The sequence below is a fragment of the Miniopterus schreibersii genome (assembly GCF_964146895.1).
Source record: "Miniopterus schreibersii genome assembly, chromosome: 18".
NCBI classification, from domain to species: Eukaryota; Metazoa; Chordata; class Mammalia; order Chiroptera; family Miniopteridae; genus Miniopterus; species Miniopterus schreibersii.
This window is the reverse complement of record NC_138121.1, coordinates 1,604,386-1,622,545: the sequence shown is the minus strand read 5'-3', so window position 1 is coordinate 1,622,545 and position 18,160 is coordinate 1,604,386. Positions and strand designations below refer to the sequence as shown.

The following is an 18,160-nucleotide window of genomic DNA, read 5'->3' as shown; positions in this document are numbered from 1 at the left end:
ACAAGGGCACCTACCGGGGTCGCAGTTCGGTCCAGCCCTGATCAGGGCACGTGTGGGAGGCAAGCGATCCGCGTGTGTGTGTGTGAGTGTGTCCCTCTCCCTCCCCCTCCTCCCTCCCTTCCACTCTCCACAAAAAAAGAACATGGTGCTGGGTTCCGATGCTGGTGCCCTCGGCCTTGAACAAAGCGTCCCTCTCTGAGGCTTTTCAACCTTTCTGCTCCTCACATCGTCAGGCTCTAGGACGGGGGGTCAGCTAACGTTTTCTGCAAAGGGCCAGGTCGCAGGAAAGCAGCGCGGGCAATACGCAAATGCTCACGGCCCTGTTCCGATAAAACTTTACTCGGAAAAGCAAGCGGAGGGCCGTACTTTCCTGGCTCCTGCCATCGACTCTGGAAAGCTGACCGACAGGCAACAAGCACCCGGGGGGGTCCCTGGCTGCTGCTGTTTTTACAGAGGGAGCAATGCTTGCTGACTCCTTCCTCTGAGGACCCCCCACCTGGTTCCCAGACACCCACAGTGTTCAGACTCTCCCCGGGCCGGGCAGGCTACGCTGTGCTCGGTTGTTGATGTTAAGGCCTGAGAGATGCTGGGCGCTGTCCCAGGTGCTGAGAGGATTCTCCCACAATGCCCTCTGCCTTCCCATCAGAGGGCTCCTGGGCCCAATTCCCTCCCTCCCTCCCTCCCTCCCTCTCTCTCTATCTCTCTTTCTCTCTCTTTCTCTCTCTCAAAATCTGCTGTTTTTAGGAAATATATAAAGTATTTAGGGATAGTAAAGGGATATCTAGTCTGCAATGACAAACAGTTGAGAAAAAAGGGGTGTGTGCGAGAGAGAGAGACAGAGAGAGAGAAAGATAAAGCGAAAGTGTTTATGTTCACTCCCTCCTTCTGGGGATCTGGGTTTAGTATATGGGAATTCTTTGTATTCTTTGATTGACTGACTGATTGGTTGATTTTTAGAGAGAGGGAAGAGAGCGAGAGAGCCCTAATCTAAGCACCCTCCGTGCTTCTCCCACCTCACATTCCCACCAGCCCTTCCAGCAGGTTCCAGGACTTCTGCTCCTTTGGGGAAGGAAGAAATGATAATAAAATGAGCTCTTTCTTCATCTCTGCCCCGTAGGCCCAGCACCCCAGCCTGGGAGCCAGGCACCTGCAGCTTCTGGAGACCTTCCCCCCTCCGATCCCTCCCAGAGAACAAACAGTTGGGCCACCAGCCTCCCTCCTCCACCCTCCGCCTCCCGCCGGCCAGCCCTCAGCCCCTCCCCGCCCCTCCCACAGCTGGCGGACCCCAGAGGACCTCCAAGGAAAAAGCTCCTGACCCGCTGGCCTGGCGAGGGCTCCTCCGGGATTGCACTCTGCCCGGGCCACCCGCTCACGTTTGCCCTGGCCGGCGTGGCTCGGCTGGTTCGAGTGTTGTCCCAATACCCCAAGGTTGGGGGTTTAATTCCCGGTTAGGGCACACACAAGAACCAACCAAATCAGTGTTTCTCTCTCTCTAAAATCAATTTTTTAAATATTTAAAAAATAAACAAACAAAGCAGCCCACGTTTGTGTCGCCTCTCCAGCCAGCCTGGGAGTTCCTTGAGACTCAGGCTTCGGGCAAATCCATGTGACTTGGAATTTGGCCACCGTCTCATTTGCAAGTCTCGATGTCGTCACCCACGTGGTGACCATCCTCATGGCTGGGTCTCCAGTCTCGCCTCCTCCAGCCAGCCACACCTCCTAGGGATTTTTCCTGCCCGGCGTCCCCAAGGTATTCCCTCAGCCTGAAACCCTCTCATTCTCCAAATTCAGGTCAGAGCTGGCAGGCCCCTCCCCGGAGGCCGGGCCTGCGCACCCCACCTGCAGGGCCCGCACCTGCCGTCTGTCCCTCGGTCGGCCAGCTCTTCCCCTTCCTTCACTTCCTCCCCAGCGCTCGCCACAGTCTGAAAGTCTCCTTCGAGTATGTGCTCCCGCCTGTTTACCCTGCGACTCCCCACCACACCCACTAGGATGACTAACTCATGGGCAGGGGTTTCCTCTGGCCAGCGCGCAGAATGTGCTGGGCACACAGTAGGTGCTTAGGAATTTCTGCTGCATGACCTCGGGACTTCCCCTGGGCCACTCCCCATGCTTAGGATATCATTCCTGGCCCTGGCTGGTGTGGCTCAGTGGCTAGATCTTCAGCCCAACACCGAAGGGTCTCGGGTTCGACTCCCAGTCAAGGGCACATCCCTGGGTTGCAGGTTCCATCCAGGCCCCCTGTCAGGTGTGTATGTGAGGCAATCAATTGACGTGTGTCTCTCACATCAATGTTTCTCTCTCTCTCTCTCTCTCTCTCTCTCTCTCTCTCCTTCCCTCTCTCCTTCCTCCCTTCCACTCTTTCTAAAATCAATGGGAAAAATATCCTCTGGTCAGAATTAACAACAAGAAAAGAATATCAGTCCTTGCCACATCTTCCCCGGCGAACTCCTATTCATCCTTCAGAACCCTGTCCAGTTATCACTTCAGCAAGAAAGGCTTCCTTGACTGCCACACACCCCCACAGCGAAGCTGGAATAAAGGCCTCCTCTGGGGACACTGCCCTGTGCCACCGCCGTTGGCGTACATGTCACTGTGAATTGGGACTGTGGGTCCCAGCAGGGTCTGTTTCCCCAACTGTACTCTTTTGAGGGCAGAGGGTGAGGCACAAATTAGGTCTCAGGACCCATTTATTCAATGAATAAATCAGCACTAGGTGAGTAAATGTACCTCCCTGACATGCTTCCCTCTCACCTACGCCCCTCCCACAGCTACCTGCCTTACCTCCCATTTCCCGGGAATTTGACCTCCTTCCCTGTCCTACAAATTCATCAGAGAAGGGCGCAGGAAGACAAGGGAGAGGATCCGGATACAACACACAGGGGATCTTAGCTTACGAAGCCCCAGTGGAGAGTCCTGTTTCGTTCTTGGGCTCCCCAACCCAGAGAATAAATACTAGTCCAGTCCCCCCAAAAAGCCCGCTCAGTGAAAGGCACAGTAAGGGCCTTATGGGCAGGCAGGGGCTGGGTTCTCAGCTGCCCGGCTCCCCCCTGGAGAGGCTCCAAGACCCGGATTCCTGGCTCCACCCAGGACTGACTGAGCAGGCCTTACAGGGTGGGAGCCCCCACAGGAATCTGGGAACCACTTGCTATGGTTTGGAGAGAGGGAGCGGCCTCCTTTGCAGCCAGAGAAGGAGGAAGGAGCCACTGGGCCCAGCAAGTAGGGTGGAGACTTGGTTTCGGTCTCACCTGCTGCTCCAGGCTTCTGGGGGCGAGGGGGGGAGTCTGGGGGTGCCTGCTCTGGGACAGTCTCCTCCCTCAAACCCAGGCCCCAGCCCCTCCTCCCTCAGACCCAGGAGTCCAGGCCCTGACTCCCACCAATTTCCTCTATGAGGACAGTTTCTCCACCTGCACGTAAAGAAAGGGACCTGGGCTCAGCTAAATGTGCGTTAGTGTCACAGCCTGGGCACTGTGATCTCGGGCTACTGGCCCCCTACTTTGAGCCTCTATCTGCTCCTCTGTCCGTGGGGTGCCGATCCCACTCAGTCTGCCTCACAGAAGGTAAGGGGCCTGCTCCTTCCCTCAGACCCCAACCCAGGCAAGGCCGAGCTCAGAAATCATCTGTGGCGTGGCTGTGACAGGGACACGGAGTGGCAGAAGCTGCAGAGGGGCTCTGATCCCTCCGCCCGCCGGCAGCACCTAGGGGTGCTCAGCCGAGCACAGCGCCCACTCCTTGGCCCTCCCCTCCGAGGCTCAGCGAGCGCCCCAGCCTGGAACACTCCTCCCTCATCCTCTAGGCCACCTTGAGCTGCCAAACTGGCCCTTCAGGTTCAGCGCTGGCTGCCCCTCCTCCTCCAGGAAGCCTGCCCTGCCCCTCTCAGCAGCTCTTCTGGGCTTGCGCCGGGTCCTTTGCATCCTGCGGAAAGAAAGACCATCAGCTCTGTCACCGTAACACTCATCTAGTTTCCTCTTTGCCAGTTACTGTGCTAGAAGCTCTCCGGAATCTCATTTAATCCTTCCGACTCGGTGAGGCACAGAGAGGTTAAGTCATTTGCCCAGGGTCACACAGCCGTAAAGGGGCCAGGTCAGGGTGGGGCGGAAGGTGTACATCGCACAGCCCGGGGCCCGCCGTCTCTGGCATGTGTCAGCTGTGTGGCTGTAGACAAGACTTCACTTGGAGGAGCCTGTTTCCTCATGTGTAGATGGGGTTCCTAGGACCCATTTCCTAGATCGTTGCGGGGATCACCCACACACACATGTAATGTACTCAGAAGGGCCTTAAGCACGCAGTAAGTCCGACCAGCCCTGGCGGGTGGCGCAGTTGGCTCGGTATCACCGGGGCACCAAAAGGCTGCGGGTTCCCTTCCCAGTCAAGGCACGTGCCCGGGTTGCGGGCTCGATCCCTGATCGGGGTGCATGCAAGAGGCAGGCAATCAGTGCTTTTCTCTCACATCGAGGTTCCTCTTTCTCCCTCTCCCTACCTCTTTCTCTAAAAATCAATTTTTAAAAAATGACCTTATAAGCTATCTTTATAAAGAAAAAAAGTATGACCAAAATTATGAAATGGCAGACCCAGGACTCGGACCCGCACCCTGGGCTCTTTGCCACCACCCCCCCATGTGATTGTCTCTCCCTCACTCTGGTCTTCCACCCCCTTCCATCTAGGGCAGGGTGTGTCCCCCATTTGCCGTCTCATCAGTGGAGGCTGCGGGGCCAACGTGTGTTCAAAGAAACAATGAAATAATAAGGCAATGAAAGCACCAAATGCAAAAAGCTCCCCAATTCAATGTCTTACTTGCTCCGCGCTGGACCCCAATCTCCATGCTGGACCCCAGTGAGTGGGGGATGGAACGTACAAAAGCCTTTGCCCCCGTGAAGCTCACATGCCAACGGCGGAGACAGTAATAAACGAAACGAACAGGTAATAGAGTGTTAGAAGGTGATAAACACTGGAAGAAAAATTAAGTACGGAGCGGGGAAGAGATGGCGAAGGAGGGGAGGGTAAGAGGTGCTATGGTTTTAGTATTTTATTTTATTGATTGATTTTAGAGACAGAGGGAGAGAGAAAGAGAGAGAGTGAGAGAGGGAGGGAGGGAGAGAGAGAGAAACATCTATTTGTTGTTCCCCTTATTTACGCATCATTGGTTTTTCCTGCATGTGCCCCACCAGGGTTCGAACCTGCAACCTTCTAACCAACTGAGCTACCCGGCCAGGGTGAGGTGCTGTGATTTTAAACAGGCTGTCCAGGGGGCCTCTCTGAGAAGGTGGCATTCTAGCAGGACCTGAAGGAGGTGAGGCGAGCCAAGGGAACAGTATTCCAGGAAGCGAGAACAGCAAGTGCAAAGGCCCTGAGGCAGGATGGGGTCTGGGCGCTGGAGGAGCAGCAGGGAGGCGGGGGTGCTGGAACAGAGTGATGGGAGGGGGGGGGGAGATGAGGTTAATGTCCCTGAACACCCTGCAGGTGCTTTTATACAACTAAGATAATGGTGCCCGCTTACCTCAAAGGGTTCTACTGAGAATTAAAGGGAGTATTTGAGACGTTAACGAGTGGTGGTGTCGCAGGACACTTGTGATTGCTCTATTGTTGTTATGAGGAGACAAGTTTCCTGAGGCTGTTCCAGCCCCGCCCTGGGTCTCGCAGCCAGCCCCGCCCAGGGGCCACTCGAGCGGGCAGTGCCAGGTGAGTGCTCAGGTATGCGGAGGCGGGGCGGCCCCGGAGGGAGCCGGAGGGAGGGGCCCTGGGTCTGGACTGGAGAGCAGAGCGGGCCTCTCCTCTGACGGGGCCTGACGCTGGACGGGGCAGGTGAGGAGGGGGCCCAGGAGGGGCTGGGGGACCTGATGTCTTGAGTCTTAAGGAGGCAAGGGCTGAAAGCCGGGTCCCCATAGCTAGAGGGAAAATATGGGGTCACAGGGACTAGGAAGTGGCTGAGAGTTTCTCTGAGGAGACCTGGGGTCAAACCCTCTGGTTCTCAGGGATGAGAGCCTCGGAGCCAGAGCTAGGACAGGGCCCTGAGAGGGTCAGGCTGGGACTCTGGGTAGAGGAGGCAAGTGGGGTACACGGAGATTAGGGAATTGAATGCATGGATTTCTGAAGGATTTGAGGGACCACGTACTAGGTATGAAAGAGGAGGGGCTGGGGCCTGGGCTCCTGGGTTTAGGGAGAAGGGGCTGGGGCCTGGGCTCCTGGGTTTAAGGAGGAGGGGCTGGGGGCCTGGATCCCTGGGTCTGAGGAAGGAGGGGCTGGGGCCTGGACTCCTGGGTTTAGGGAGGAGGGGCTGGGCCAGGAATCATAGGTCCCGAAGTACAGGGCAGGCCCTCACCTCTTTGTTGGCTCCCAGGGCACCTCCTGGTGGCAAGAGCTGCCCACTCTCGGCATCATGAGCACCACCACCAGGTAAGTGCCCCCTGCCCACCTGGCCCCCAACCCCGGCACACACACACACACACACACACACCGGCAGGACATTCACGGGAGCCTAGGTCTGGACACTCAGAAGGAAGCCTGGGCTTGGGCTGCCTCCCTCCCAGCCCAGCGGGTAGTTTAGCTCCACTCCAAGCAGACAGACCTGGGTTCTAATCCAGACGCTAACACTCAGCAGTGGTGTGGCCCTGGCCAAGGAGCGTAGCCTCTTTGAGCCTCAGTCCCTTGTCTGAGAAACAGGGACAGCTTTTTTTATCCTCATGCAGCAACATTTTTATGGGTTTTAGCCCTCTGTGAAGAGTCGGGGTGTCTGTAGTGAAGGCTCAGCCTTGGCATGAACACGGAGGACAAAGGCAGCCATGTGGGAATAGCCGCCTGTGAGGTAGTGAGTTCCCCAGCCAAGGGGTAATCAAATTGTAGGTGGATCTGACTGACAGGAGCAGGATGAGGAGCACAGGTTTGACTGAAAGCGTTTCTCATCCCTCATCCCTCACCCCACCTGGGCTCCGAGCCTCTGGAGTTCCTGTGGAAATGGGGACTCGGGGATTCTTCTTGGAAAGGTGACCTTGAAGAGGAGGTTGAAGGCAGGAGACAGAGAAGGACTTGGCTGGGTAGAGCCTGGTCCATGGGGGTAGGAGGGGAAGAAGGTAACTCTCCATCTGCTCCAAACACTAATTCTATTGTAAAAATTCCCATTTATTAAGCACCTACAGTGTGCTAAGCCCTGAGCATTATAATAATGACAATAACAGTTATTGAGGCTGCAGGTACTTCAACTCCCTCATCTCACTGAATTCACGCAGCAGCTCTACCAGATGGAAGCTATAGGGAAGCTAACTGCTATCTTACAGAGAGGGAAACTGAGGCAGGAGAGATGAAGTCTCCTACCCTGGGTCATAAGGCAAGACAGTAGCTGACAGGGGATTTGAACCCAGGTCTGTGTGACAGTAGAGACCACACTCCGCAGCACTGCCCAGTACCGTCACCTCACCTGTCTTACTAAAGTCCAGCTCTGCCCTCTCCTGCTCTGCCCAGATCCTTCCATGGCTCCCCAGTGCCCTCACAATGAAGTCGCTGCTCTTCTTGGCTTTTGAAATGCCCATGATCTGTCCCCAATTCCCACTGTCCCTCTCACCCCTCTTTTCTTTCACCAGCCCAGAAGCTGCCCCCAAACCGAGTGCCAAGTCCATTTATGGTGAGTTTATGGGCCAGGAAACCCCAGAGGGAGGAAGGAACTGAGGACCTGGACTCCTGGGTCTGAGGGAGGAGGGAACTGAGGACCTGGACTCCTGGGTCTGAGGGAGGAGGGAACTGAGGACCTGGACTCCTGGGTCTGAGGGAGGAGGGAACTGAGGACCTGGACTCCTGGGTCTGAGGGAGGAAGGAACTGAGGACCTGGACTCCTGGATCTGAGGGAGGAGGGAACTGAGGACCTGGACTCCTGGGTCTGAGGGAGAAAGGAACTGAGGACCTGGACTCCTGGGTCTGAGGGAGAAAGGAACTGAGGACCTGGACTCCTGGGTCTGAAGGAGAAGGGGCTGGAGCAGGATCCCCTGGATCTGAGGGAGGAGAGGCTGACGACAGGACCTCCTGGGTCTGAGGAAGGAGGGGCTGGGGCCTGGACTCCTGGGTCTGAGGGAGGAGAGGCTGGGGCCTGGACTCCTGGGTCTGAGGGAGGAGAGGCTGGGGCCTGGACTCCTGGGTCTGAGGAAGGAGGGGCTGGGGCCTGGACTCCTGGGTCTGAGGGAGGAGAGGCTGGGGCCTGGACTCCTGGGTCTGAGGGAGGAGAGGCTGGGGCCTGGACTCCTGGGTCTGAGGGAGGAGGGAACCAAGGACCCAGGCCTCCGGATCCACCTTCCTCCTCCCCCACAGAGCAGAGGAAGCGCTACTCCACTGTGGTGATGGCCGACGTCTCCCAGTATCCAGTCAACGTAAGTCTGGGGTCTGCGTTGCCACAGGGAGTCTTCTGGGACAAAGGGAGAGTGGCAGAAAGAACCTGGGCAACTCAGTTTGCTCCTCTACAAACTGGGCTTCCTCGGCCTTGCCTCAGACACGGGTGTCAGGGAGGGAGCTCAGTGCCACTTGAACCTGCCAACTTTTCCTCTGGACCAGCCCTTGAGCTGAACGGCCTGGCCACAGCCCCAAATCAGATGCAATCCTGCATGAGTAGGGGCTGGACAAGGTGCAGAGGTCCAACAGAGGGGGCCAGCTGCTCTGATGCAGGTAGAGGTGCTTTGGAGGGACCAGATATAATCCAGACCATCCCCGGCCTCCGGGGAGCCTACCGTCTGGGTGGGAAGACAGGCCCGGGGGCTAGTCACTCTGGTGAAAGAGAAACAAAGGGCGCTGCGTGGAGGCGCCCGTAGCTGGAGCGAGCGATCAGGGAAGGCTTCCTGGAGGAGGTGTGGTTAGTCACAAGCCAGAAGGCTGATTCCGGGGGACATCCTGGGACTCACCGCTTTCTCCGTGGCCCGTGCCAGCACCTGGTGACGTTCTGCCTGGGCGAGGAGGACGGCGTGCACACCGTGGAGGACGCCTCTCGGAAGCTGGCCGTCATGGACAGCCAGGGCCGCGTCTGGGCCCAGGAGATGCTGCTGCGCGTGTCTCCCGACCACGTCACGCTGCTCGACCACGTCTCCAAGGTACCAGGGGCCACGTGGGTGGAAGACGCGGCGGGACTGAGCAGCCGGGCACGGAGAGCTCGGCCCCAGCGACGTGGGGGGTCTTAGCCTAAATGTTGGCTTCCCTGCGTCCTGTCTCGGGGAACTTTGGAGGGGCCCGCCCCCTCTCTGAGCCTTATTAGCCTCAGCTGTTTCCGCCGGGCCGCCCTGCGCAGCGCCCGCACCTGCTGGCACTGCAGTCCCCATACAGCAGTGTCATCGGTCCCGAGCCTCAGTTTACCCGCCGTCCCGCCGCAGGAGGAGCTGGAGTCCTACCCGCTGGGCGCCATAGTGCGCTGCGACGCGGTGGTGCCGCCCGGCCGGGGCCGCTCGCTGCTGCTGCTCGTGTGCCAGGAGCCCGAGCGCGCGCAGCCCGACGTGCACTTCTTCCAGGGCCTGCGTCTCGGGGTGAGCTGGGGGGTCGCGGGCACCGGGCGGAGGGGCTGGGACCCCGCGCATCCCCCGCGGAGCGGGAAAGGGCGGGGCCTGGGGCAAAGGCGGGGTCAGGGTCGGCGAAGGGGACGCGGCCTGGAAAGGGCGGGTTGGACTCGGACGGAATGTGGGAGAGGGGGCAGAACTGGGGTGGGGGGGTGAGTGTGACCGAGGGGTGGGAGCCACCTGGACCGGGGCGCCGTGGGTGGGGGCGTCGCCTAGGTCGGGGACAGATTCAGGGCGAAGGTGTGAGTCTAGGGCGTGGATCTGCGTGGGTCCACATGCGTGAACGATGACTGGACGTGGTCTGGGACCCGGCCAAGGCATCCATGCCGCGCGCGTCCCGGGGCGGGCGGTGGGGGAGGGGGCGTGGCCTGACGGCGTGATTGGCAGGCGGAGCTGATCCAGGAGGACATCCAGGGGGCTCTGCACAACTACCGCTCTGGCCAAGGGGATCGAAGGGCGGCGGCGCTCAGGTAAGGGGGCTGGGCTGGAAGCCGCGGAGAAAAGGGGACGGTGGGTCTCCTGGGCCTCAGTCTCCCCACCCGAGAAATGGGCTGTTTCCGCTAGCCTCGAGCAGAACGATCCTCGAAGGGAGTCAAAGCCTCTTCGAGTGCTGCGTGTACCTCCCAGACAAGTGTGCCCGCCTCCGGGCCCCTGCTTTCCCTGGTTCTGGTCCTTGCGGTCTCCTCCCTGGCCTGGTTTCCTCTGGAGAGCTGCTTCCCCCGCCCCTAATGCCTTGGATTTCTCTCCACCACTTTGGGCCTAGGTTTGACCCATTTGGGCCAGTGTCTGTATTAAGCCCCGAATTTTTCCACTCTCCGGACTCCTCGGGGGGACCCAGCTTCCGGCTCCCCTTCTTGCCCCGCAGGGCCACGCAGGAGGAGCTGCAGCGCCGCCCCTCGCCCGCCGCCGAGACCCCGCCCCTGCAGCGCCGCCCGTCGGTCCGCGCCGCCATCCGCGCCGCAGAGTCGGCCGCGAGCCGCGGGCGACCCCAGACGGAGCCCATCCCGGAGGCGGAAGCGGCGCGGAGGCCGGGCCGGGCGGAGACCCCCGGGGGCGCGGACCCGGCCTCGCCGGACCTGGGCCCCCGCGGCCCGGACCTGGCCGGTCTGCAAGCGGAGCGGGACGTGGTGAGTGAGCGGGGCCAGCCGCCCGGGGGCGGGGCTAGGCTGGGGGCGGGGCCGCTGGGGGTGAGCCCTCCGTCCGGAGGTGGGGCCAGGTCCCCAGGCGTAGTCGGACGCCTGCGAGTGGGACCCGCGGGGCCCGCACGGGGGCAGGGCCAGAGTCAGAAGGTGTGGCCTGGGCCGGGGGTGTCTGAGCGCTCCTGGCTGCGGGGCTTCGACCCGAGTGATGAGAGTCCGGGACTCGGGGGTCTCACTCGTCCCCCTGCTCTGTCCCCCAGGACATACTGAACCACGTGTTCGACGACGTGGAGAGCTTCGTGTCGAAGCTGCAGAAGTCTGCGGAGGCGGCCCGGGTGCTGGAGCACCGGGAGCGTGGCCGCAGGACCCGGCGCCGGGAGGCCGGGGGTGAGGGGCGCCCCCTGGTGGGAACCCGAGCACCCGCCTCCCCTGGGCACTCCCAAACAGCCTCCCTGCCCCTGGGGTCTCCCCTCGCACCCCTGCCAGCTTGACTCCCCATCCCGATCTCTGGGGGCTCTCCCTCTCTCTGACGTTTCCTCTGTGTCCCCCCTCACCTCGCCTGCCCCCCTGCCCACAGAGGGCCTCCTGGCGCTGCGGGCCAAGCCGCCCAGCGAGGCCGAGTACACCGACGTGCTTCAGAAAATCAAGTACGCCTTCAGCCTGCTGGTGAGGACGCGTCCGCGCGGAGCACGGGCGCGGGGACGGCGAGCCTGCCCGGCCCACGCGCTAATGCCCGCCCCTCCCCCAACCCGCAGGCGCGGCTGCGCGGCAACATCGCCAACCCCTCCTCCGCAGAGCTGCTGCACTTCCTGTTCGGACCTCTGCACGTGGTGAGACCGCCCGCCTCGGCCCTCGCGCCCCCTGCGGCAGGCGGAATCGGGGTTCCTCTGGTAGAGGGTCTGATGGCGTGCCCCTTCCTGCCCCCCCCCGGCAGATTGTGGACATGTCGGGCGGACCCAAGTTTGCGAGCGGCGTGCGGCGGCCGCACCTGACGTCCGAGGCCGTGGCGCTGCTGCGGGACAATGTCACCTCCAGTGAAAATGAGCTCTGGACTTCGCTGGGGGACTCGTGGACCCGCCCGGGGTGAGGGGCGTGGTTGTCGAGGGGCGGGGCGTGGTGATTGGGGGCGGGGCTGTGAGGCAGGGGATGTGCTGATTGGAAAGGTGAGACTGGGAAGGCAGGGTTAAGGCGGGGCTTAGACAGGAGGGTGTGGCCAATGAAGAAAGGGTGGGACCTAGGACAAATGCCAGCATCTGATTGGCAGAAAGGCCAGAAATTTATGCGAAGGAGAGATTTAAGACTACATCAGACAACCGAACAGGAACGAGAGGCGGGGCTCAGGGGAATGGGGCGGGGCCTCGGGCGGGGCTATATAGAAGGGGCGGGGGTTAGGAAAGGTTTGGTCCGTGGGTCGGAAAGGGGGCGCAGTCTGTACTCTTGGAGGGAGAGAGCCTCGTGGGGTAGCAGAAATGTGTGTAGCTAGAAACCAGTTTGGATTCAGAAGCTGGTGGGAGCATTAGTTGGAATCGGTGTATTTAGAAATAGAATTGATGTCGTGGGGGCGGGGCTTATAGGGAGGCGAAGGTAGAATAGCTGGGTTAGAGCGCGGTTTAGGGACGGGGGGGGGGGGGGGGGGGGGAGTGAGGTTAGTGACAGGACTAAGTTGGGGCGGGCCAGAGTCCCTGAGCCCTCGCCCGTCTTTGGCTGCAGGCTGGAGTTGCCCCCGGAGGAGGGACCCCCATACATCCCCGAGTTCTACAGCGGCTGGGAGCCGCCGGCCACAGACCCGCAGGGCCGCCCCTGGGAGGACCCAGTAGAAAAACAGCTACAGCACGAGCGGCGGCGCAGGCAGGTGAGACTGAGGTTTGGAGGGGGCAGCAGGTTCCCCCAGGTGACACAGCAGGGCCAGGACTGGGCAGTCTGGGAAGAGGCCGCCCCCCGCCCTGACTTGCTGCCTTCTATCTCCTGCAGCAAAGCGCCCCCCAGATCGCTGTCAATGGGTGAGTCTCAGCCTTAGGGCGGGGCAGGTGGGGTCCAGGACGGGCGCGTCCTGGGGGCTCCCAGCGCTGACTCTGCCTCCTTTTTTTCTGTCTTTTTCCTTCTGTCTTCCCGGCTCTTCCCAGGTGGGTGAGGTGGTGACCAGGTGGTGGGGCCGGGGCTGGGAGAGGGGGGAGGAGCAGGGAGGGAGGAGTGGGGGGCGGGGCCCAGACTTCTGGGTCTGAGGGAGGAGGGAGATGCAGACCCAGATGCCAGGGTCTGAGGGAGGAGGGGGCTGGAGGCCCAGATACCAGGGTCTGAGGGAGGAGGGGGCTGGAGGCCCAGTTTCCAGGGTCTGAGGGAAGAGGGGGCTGGAGGCCCAGATTCCAGGGTCTGAGGGAGGAGGGGGCTGGAGGCCCAGATTCCAGGGTCTGAGGGAGGAGGGGACTGGAGGCCCAGATACCAGGGTCTGAGGGAAGAGGGGGCTGGAGGCCCAGATTCCAGGGTCTGAGGGAGGAGGGGGCTGAGTGTGGGTAAAGTCTTGAGAGTTGGACCCTGAGTCCCCAAAAGGCTGGGAGAAGGCACTTAGGTTTCCCAGGATCTGGGAAGCTCCATGCTTGGGTCCCTACTGGGACAGAGCCCTGGGTGTTGGAGGGAAGAGGCTGGGAGTAAACATTTGGGTTTTAAGAAAGAGCTCAAGTCTGAGACCTTGGAGATCCAGAGATGCAGGCTCGGGACTGCAAGGGCTGAGGGGCAGGTTTTTGGGAAAGTCAGGAAGCGGTAGTCTCTCTGGGCTCCTGACAGAGGTAAAGGCCAGGAGGCTGGACCCTTGCTTTCCCAAGGCTTTGCAGCAATTGTCTCAGTCCCTGCTGGGTGTCAGGCTGGGAGCCTTTAAGGGTTAAAAGGGAGACGAAATTAAAGCTTAAGACCTGGACTCCTGGGTCTCTGAGGGAGGAAAGAACTGGGGGTTCAATTTCATGATTCCAACAAGTAATGGGGGATGCAGACTCTTGGGGCCTGGGGGAAGAAGGGGGGAGAGGGGCCAGGATTCTAGGGTCCCTGGGCAAGTTGGGGGCAAATGGGAGGGAAGCTGAGTAGGATGACAGGACACCAAGCAGCAAGGCTGGAGGAACAGAAGGGGGGGTCTGGGTAAGGGCCCGGGCAGAGGGTCTCAGCAGGGACAGCGTGCTGGGAGCTGCCTGCCCCACACAGGGGGCGCCGTGGCCCTGAAGATCCCCCCTCCCTTGCACAGGTAGGTCTGATCAGGGCTGAGGTCCTTCTTACTGGGGGGAGCTCAGAGCCCAAATCCCACTCCTTTTCCCCCAGCTGCCTGGTCTCATGGAACCTGCCCCCACCCCTGTGCTTCTGACAGCCCCGGCTTTTAACTTACCTTCCCTGTGCCTCCAGTTGTTTGAAGGGAAAAATGGGAATAGTAATCCCTTCCTGGAAGAGTGAGACATCCAAGAGGTTGTGCAGGTTGTCAGTTAAGAGCTCTAGGCCACGGCAGAGCCCAGGTTCACATCTAGCCGCACGCACAGGAGGGCAGAACTGCTCAGGACATGACTCTGGGGCCAGCCTGCCTGGGTTCCAGGCCGGCTGTGGCCCTTCTTGCTCTGAAGCCTTTACATCAGTGGTCACCTCTCGTCACTGTTCCTCCACTTCCCCACCTGTAAAATGGAAATAATAATAATAATCACCCAAGGAGTGGGGATATTTTTTCCATTGATTTTTAGAGAGTAGAAGGGAGGGTGGAGGGAAGAGAGGAGAGAGAAATATCGGTGTGAGAGAGACACATCGATTGGTTGCCTCCCACTGGCACCCCGACTGGGGGTAGGGATCAGACCTGCAACCCAGGTACATGCCCTTGACCGGGAATCAAACTCGCTACCCTCCGGTGCACAGGCCAGTGCTGTAACCACTATCCCACATCAGCCATATACTTTTTTTGTGTTTTTCAAAAAATATATCTTTATTGATTTCAGAGAGAGGAAGGGAGAGGGAGAGAGATAGAAACATCAATGATGAGAGAGTCATTGATCGGCTGCCTCCTGCACGCCCCCGACTGGGGATCGAGCCCGCAACCCGGGCTTGTGCCCTGACCAAACCCTGATCGCCTGGATCCTAGGTCGACGCTCAGCCGCTGAGCCACACCCGGCCAGGCACTATTGTTTTTATTATGACTGTGAGTTATCATTATCATGAGCCCAGTACTTAGTAGATGCTCAATAAATCGCAGCTGTTGCCAGCTGTGTGACCTGGGACATTGTACCTTTCTTAGCCCGAATGCTCTCATCTATAGAGCTGAGGTGATCTGGCACCCATACCCCACGTTCCTAGGCACATAAGAAGCCAAATATACACCAGCTGTTTTTCCAATGTTAGGTCCCTATTAACAGTACTAACTTGGCCCCCTGCCTCGGCCCCTGCTTGGCTCTAACCCCAAATCACACCAACACCCTGCAGCCCAGAGCAGTGGGGCTGGCTGCCTCCTACCCCCAACCCTCCCCCTTCTCCTCAGTCACCAAGATGCGGAGTCAGAAGCTGAGCCCCAGCCAGAGCCGCAGCCGGCAGGGAAGTGGGTCCTGTGCAATTACGACTTCCTGGCCCGAAACAGCAGCGAGCTATCCGTCAAGCATCGGGACGTGTTGGAGGTTAGAGGGGTTTGGGGGGCGGGGGGGGTGCTGAGCGGCTGCAGTGGACGCAACCCTAACTGCAGACACAAGCGCTGAACCTCCCTTCTTACCTCCCCCAGGTCCTGGATGACAAGCGTAAGTGGTGGAAGGTTCGGGACCAGCGCGGGCAGGAGGGATACGTGCCCTATAATATCCTGACACCCCACGCGGGGCCCCAGGGGAGCCGCAGCCAAAGCCCTGCCCGCATTCTGGTGAGCCCCCGGGTCTTAAGGGAAGAGGCTCTGGGGTGCGGGGAACGAGGGGTGTGTCTAGTCAAGGGTACTGGCGGAGGAGGTGCTTGCGGTTCAGAAATTTCTCTCCATAAGGAGGGGCCGGGACTCGGAGTCCTCTGATCCCAGGTGCTCTCCTCTTGGTCCCCGTTAGGACAACAGCACTCCGCCCCCCCCACCGGCCCCGGCCCTGGCCCCAGCCGTGGCCCCCGCCCCTGCTCGGCCCCACTGGGACAGCTGCGACAGTCTCAACAGCTTGGACCCCGGCGAGAAGGGTGAGCGGCGGGGGTACCACGTCGGGGGAGCGGCCCCTGTCCTCGCCTTCCGGGCCGGGGAACCGCGGCTCAGGAAGAGCAGACTGGCCCATCTCGAGGGCCCCTCTCCCTGAGTGCGCCCCCCTCTCGGTTCCGCACGCAGAGAAATTCTGCCAGATGCTCAGCGTCAACGAGGAGCTGCAGGCGCGCCTGGCGCAGGGCCGCTCGGGGCCCAGCCGCACAGCCCCGGGACCCCGCGCCCCGGAGCCGCAGCTCAGCCCGCGCTCCAGCGCCTCGGAGGTCCGCGCCTGGCTGCAGGCCAAGGGCTTCAGCTCGGGGTGAGTGGCGACTGCGGCTCCGCGGGCCTGCGGCTTGCGCGCTGGAGGCGGAGCCTTCTGATTGGCCCAAAGGGGGCGTGCGGCCCGCGGGGGCCCCGGACGGGTCCTAAGCCCGGGTCTATCTACGAGCCGCAGGTTGCAATTGGCACGTTTTCCCAGGCTCCAGGGAAGTCCCGCCTCCCTCAAAAATGGGGTGCCCCGCCCACTCACGGCACACTGTGATTGGTGGGTGGGGATGCACGCACCTCCCCTGCTTGGCTAGCACGCTCCTGATTGGACAAACGGCTGGCCGGGCGTGAAGTGATTGGTTGGGCTTGGGAGGCTTGAGTCCTGATTGGCCGGCAGGCTGACAGAGCCCCGTCACCCTGCTCAGGACGGTGGGCGCGCTGGGCGTGCTGACGGGCGCGCAGATCTTCTCGCTGCAGAAGGAGGAGTTCCGGGCGGTGAGCCCCGAGGAGGGGGCCCGCGTGTACAGCCAGGTGACGGTGCAGCGCGCGCTGCTGCAGGTGAGCCGGCCCGGCCCGCGGGGGAGGGCGCCCGGGCTCGGACGCGCGTCCTGATTTCCGCCCTGCCCTCCAGGACCGAGAGACGGTGTCGGAGCTGGAGGCGGTGATGGAAAAGCAAAAGAAGAAGGTGGAAGGCGAGGCGGAAACACAGGTCATTTGACCCTGCACCCTCCGGTGGAAGTGTCCAGGCAGCGGGTTTCCCCGCGCCCCGTGGGAGCACGGACTCTGCAGACACCCCGCAAGGGCAGTAGACCCCTCGAAGGGTCGCGGACCCTGTCTGGCCTTGGTCTTCCCCCATCCCGGTGGATGAAATGGACCATCCTTGCTGGACTGTCAAGCGGGGCCTGGCTGGACTGGGGGGGGGGGGACAACATATGGACCCTGCTGTGGCGCACCCCGGAGAGGGCATGCTCGGGAGCCCTGCTCACTGCCATGCTGCAGTGTATAAACAGCCTCCTCTTAACAGGCCTTGTCAACTGCTGTCCCTTCTCTACCCGGCTACCAGGGGGCTCAGGAACCTGCCCCTCACCCGTTTTAGCTTCATAGGAGGAATCTAGGAGAGGTCCCCACTTTCTTTGGTTTCTTTCTCTGAACCCTCCTCTCCTTACCCAGAGCCCTGACCCAGGCTTCCTCCTGACCTCCAGCCCTCCAGTCCAGAGGGATCTTCCTAACACCCAATACCCCAGCCCGCCCCTTGCTCAAAACCCTCTTCCGGGTCCCCATAGCCCTCAGCCCCACTGGCATTTGAGGCCCCGAGGGTTTGGTCCCCACACACCTCTTCAGCCTCATCTTACTGCTCTTCTTCCATGCATTCTGGTCCTTCCCTTCGCCAAACACTCCCCAAACCTCAATACCACACACACACACACACGCCTCCCTCCCCCTGCCAAACACTCCCCAAACCTCTTCAACCACACACACACACACACACACACACACACACACGCCTCCCTCCCCCTGCCTTTTCCCCATAGCATCACCACCTGAGATACATTCATTTTTACTGCTGGGTGCCTCATGCCTCTCCTAAGATGTTCAAGATCTTCCCCTTTTCATTCACTACCTTATCGGCAACAGGAAGGACGGCCTGGCATGTAGATTATGACCAAGAATGAATGAATGCCCCACCCTGGAAGAAGATGGCTCCCACTCAGCTCCAGCCCACTGTTACTTGCAGGACTAAAGAGCTCACACTGTCTGCCACAGCTTCCTATTTTTTAGAGAAATCAAACTCCAGATTTTACTATGTGAATTACTCAAATGTTAAATGTTGGCAATTGACTGTTTCAAAAGCAGTGATGACAAGACCCCAGCTCCCCAACTCAACACTCACGTCCACCTTGCTGGTGACCATGGCAGCCCTGGCCTGGGCCTCCGCTCCACCTGACTCTTCCTGCAGCCCCTCACCAGCTGGGAGCAGGCACACCCCCTCCCTGGGCACCCCACCTGCACGATCCCGTGGTGTGGTCACTGATATGCACAGCCAGGCACAGAGGTGGCGCCCCGCCTCCAGCAGGGGACAAGGTCAC

General features: G+C 60.4%; 1 protein-coding gene across 2 annotated transcripts; it reads left to right on the top strand.

The window, feature by feature from the left end:
- Positions 1-5,748: 5,748 nt before the first annotated feature.
- EPS8L1 (EPS8 signaling adaptor L1) lies at positions 5,749-17,105 on the top strand. Of its 2 annotated transcripts, XM_081119084.1 has the most exons (20): positions 5,749-5,799; positions 6,335-6,390; positions 7,572-7,612; positions 8,290-8,348; positions 8,898-9,059; positions 9,336-9,485; positions 9,903-9,985; positions 10,381-10,642; positions 10,915-11,041; positions 11,232-11,320; positions 11,410-11,484; positions 11,589-11,737; positions 12,365-12,506; positions 12,626-12,654; positions 15,150-15,282; positions 15,384-15,515; positions 15,688-15,808; positions 15,951-16,125; positions 16,499-16,631; positions 16,705-17,105. In XM_081119084.1, the coding sequence occupies exons 2-20, from the start codon at positions 6,374-6,376 to the stop codon at positions 16,789-16,791; spliced, it is 2,166 nt and encodes a 721-aa protein (XP_080975210.1). In that variant the 5' UTR covers positions 5,749-5,799; positions 6,335-6,373; the 3' UTR covers positions 16,792-17,105. The 2 variants fall into 2 exon arrangements, with proteins under 2 accessions (XP_080975210.1, XP_080975209.1); XM_081119083.1 differs by lacking the exons at positions 5,749-5,799; positions 6,335-6,390 and having other exon boundaries at positions 7,479-7,612.
- Positions 17,106-18,160: the final 1,055 nt, after the last annotated feature.

What these genes read in the sequence shown, in the direction of transcription:
- EPS8L1 (XM_081119083.1), top strand. Translation starts at nt 7,483, where the DNA reads ATGAAGTCGCTGCTCTTCTTGGCTTTTGAAATGCCCATGATCTGTCCC. An exon ending in TCCAGGGCCTGCGTCTCGGG is followed by an intron (nt 9,486 to 9,902) that starts GTGAGCTGGGGG and finishes CGTGATTGGCAG; the next exon opens with GCGGAGCTGATCCAGGAGGA. An exon ending in TGCAAGCGGAGCGGGACGTG is followed by an intron (nt 10,643 to 10,914) that starts GTGAGTGAGCGG and finishes TCTGTCCCCCAG; the next exon opens with GACATACTGAACCACGTGTT.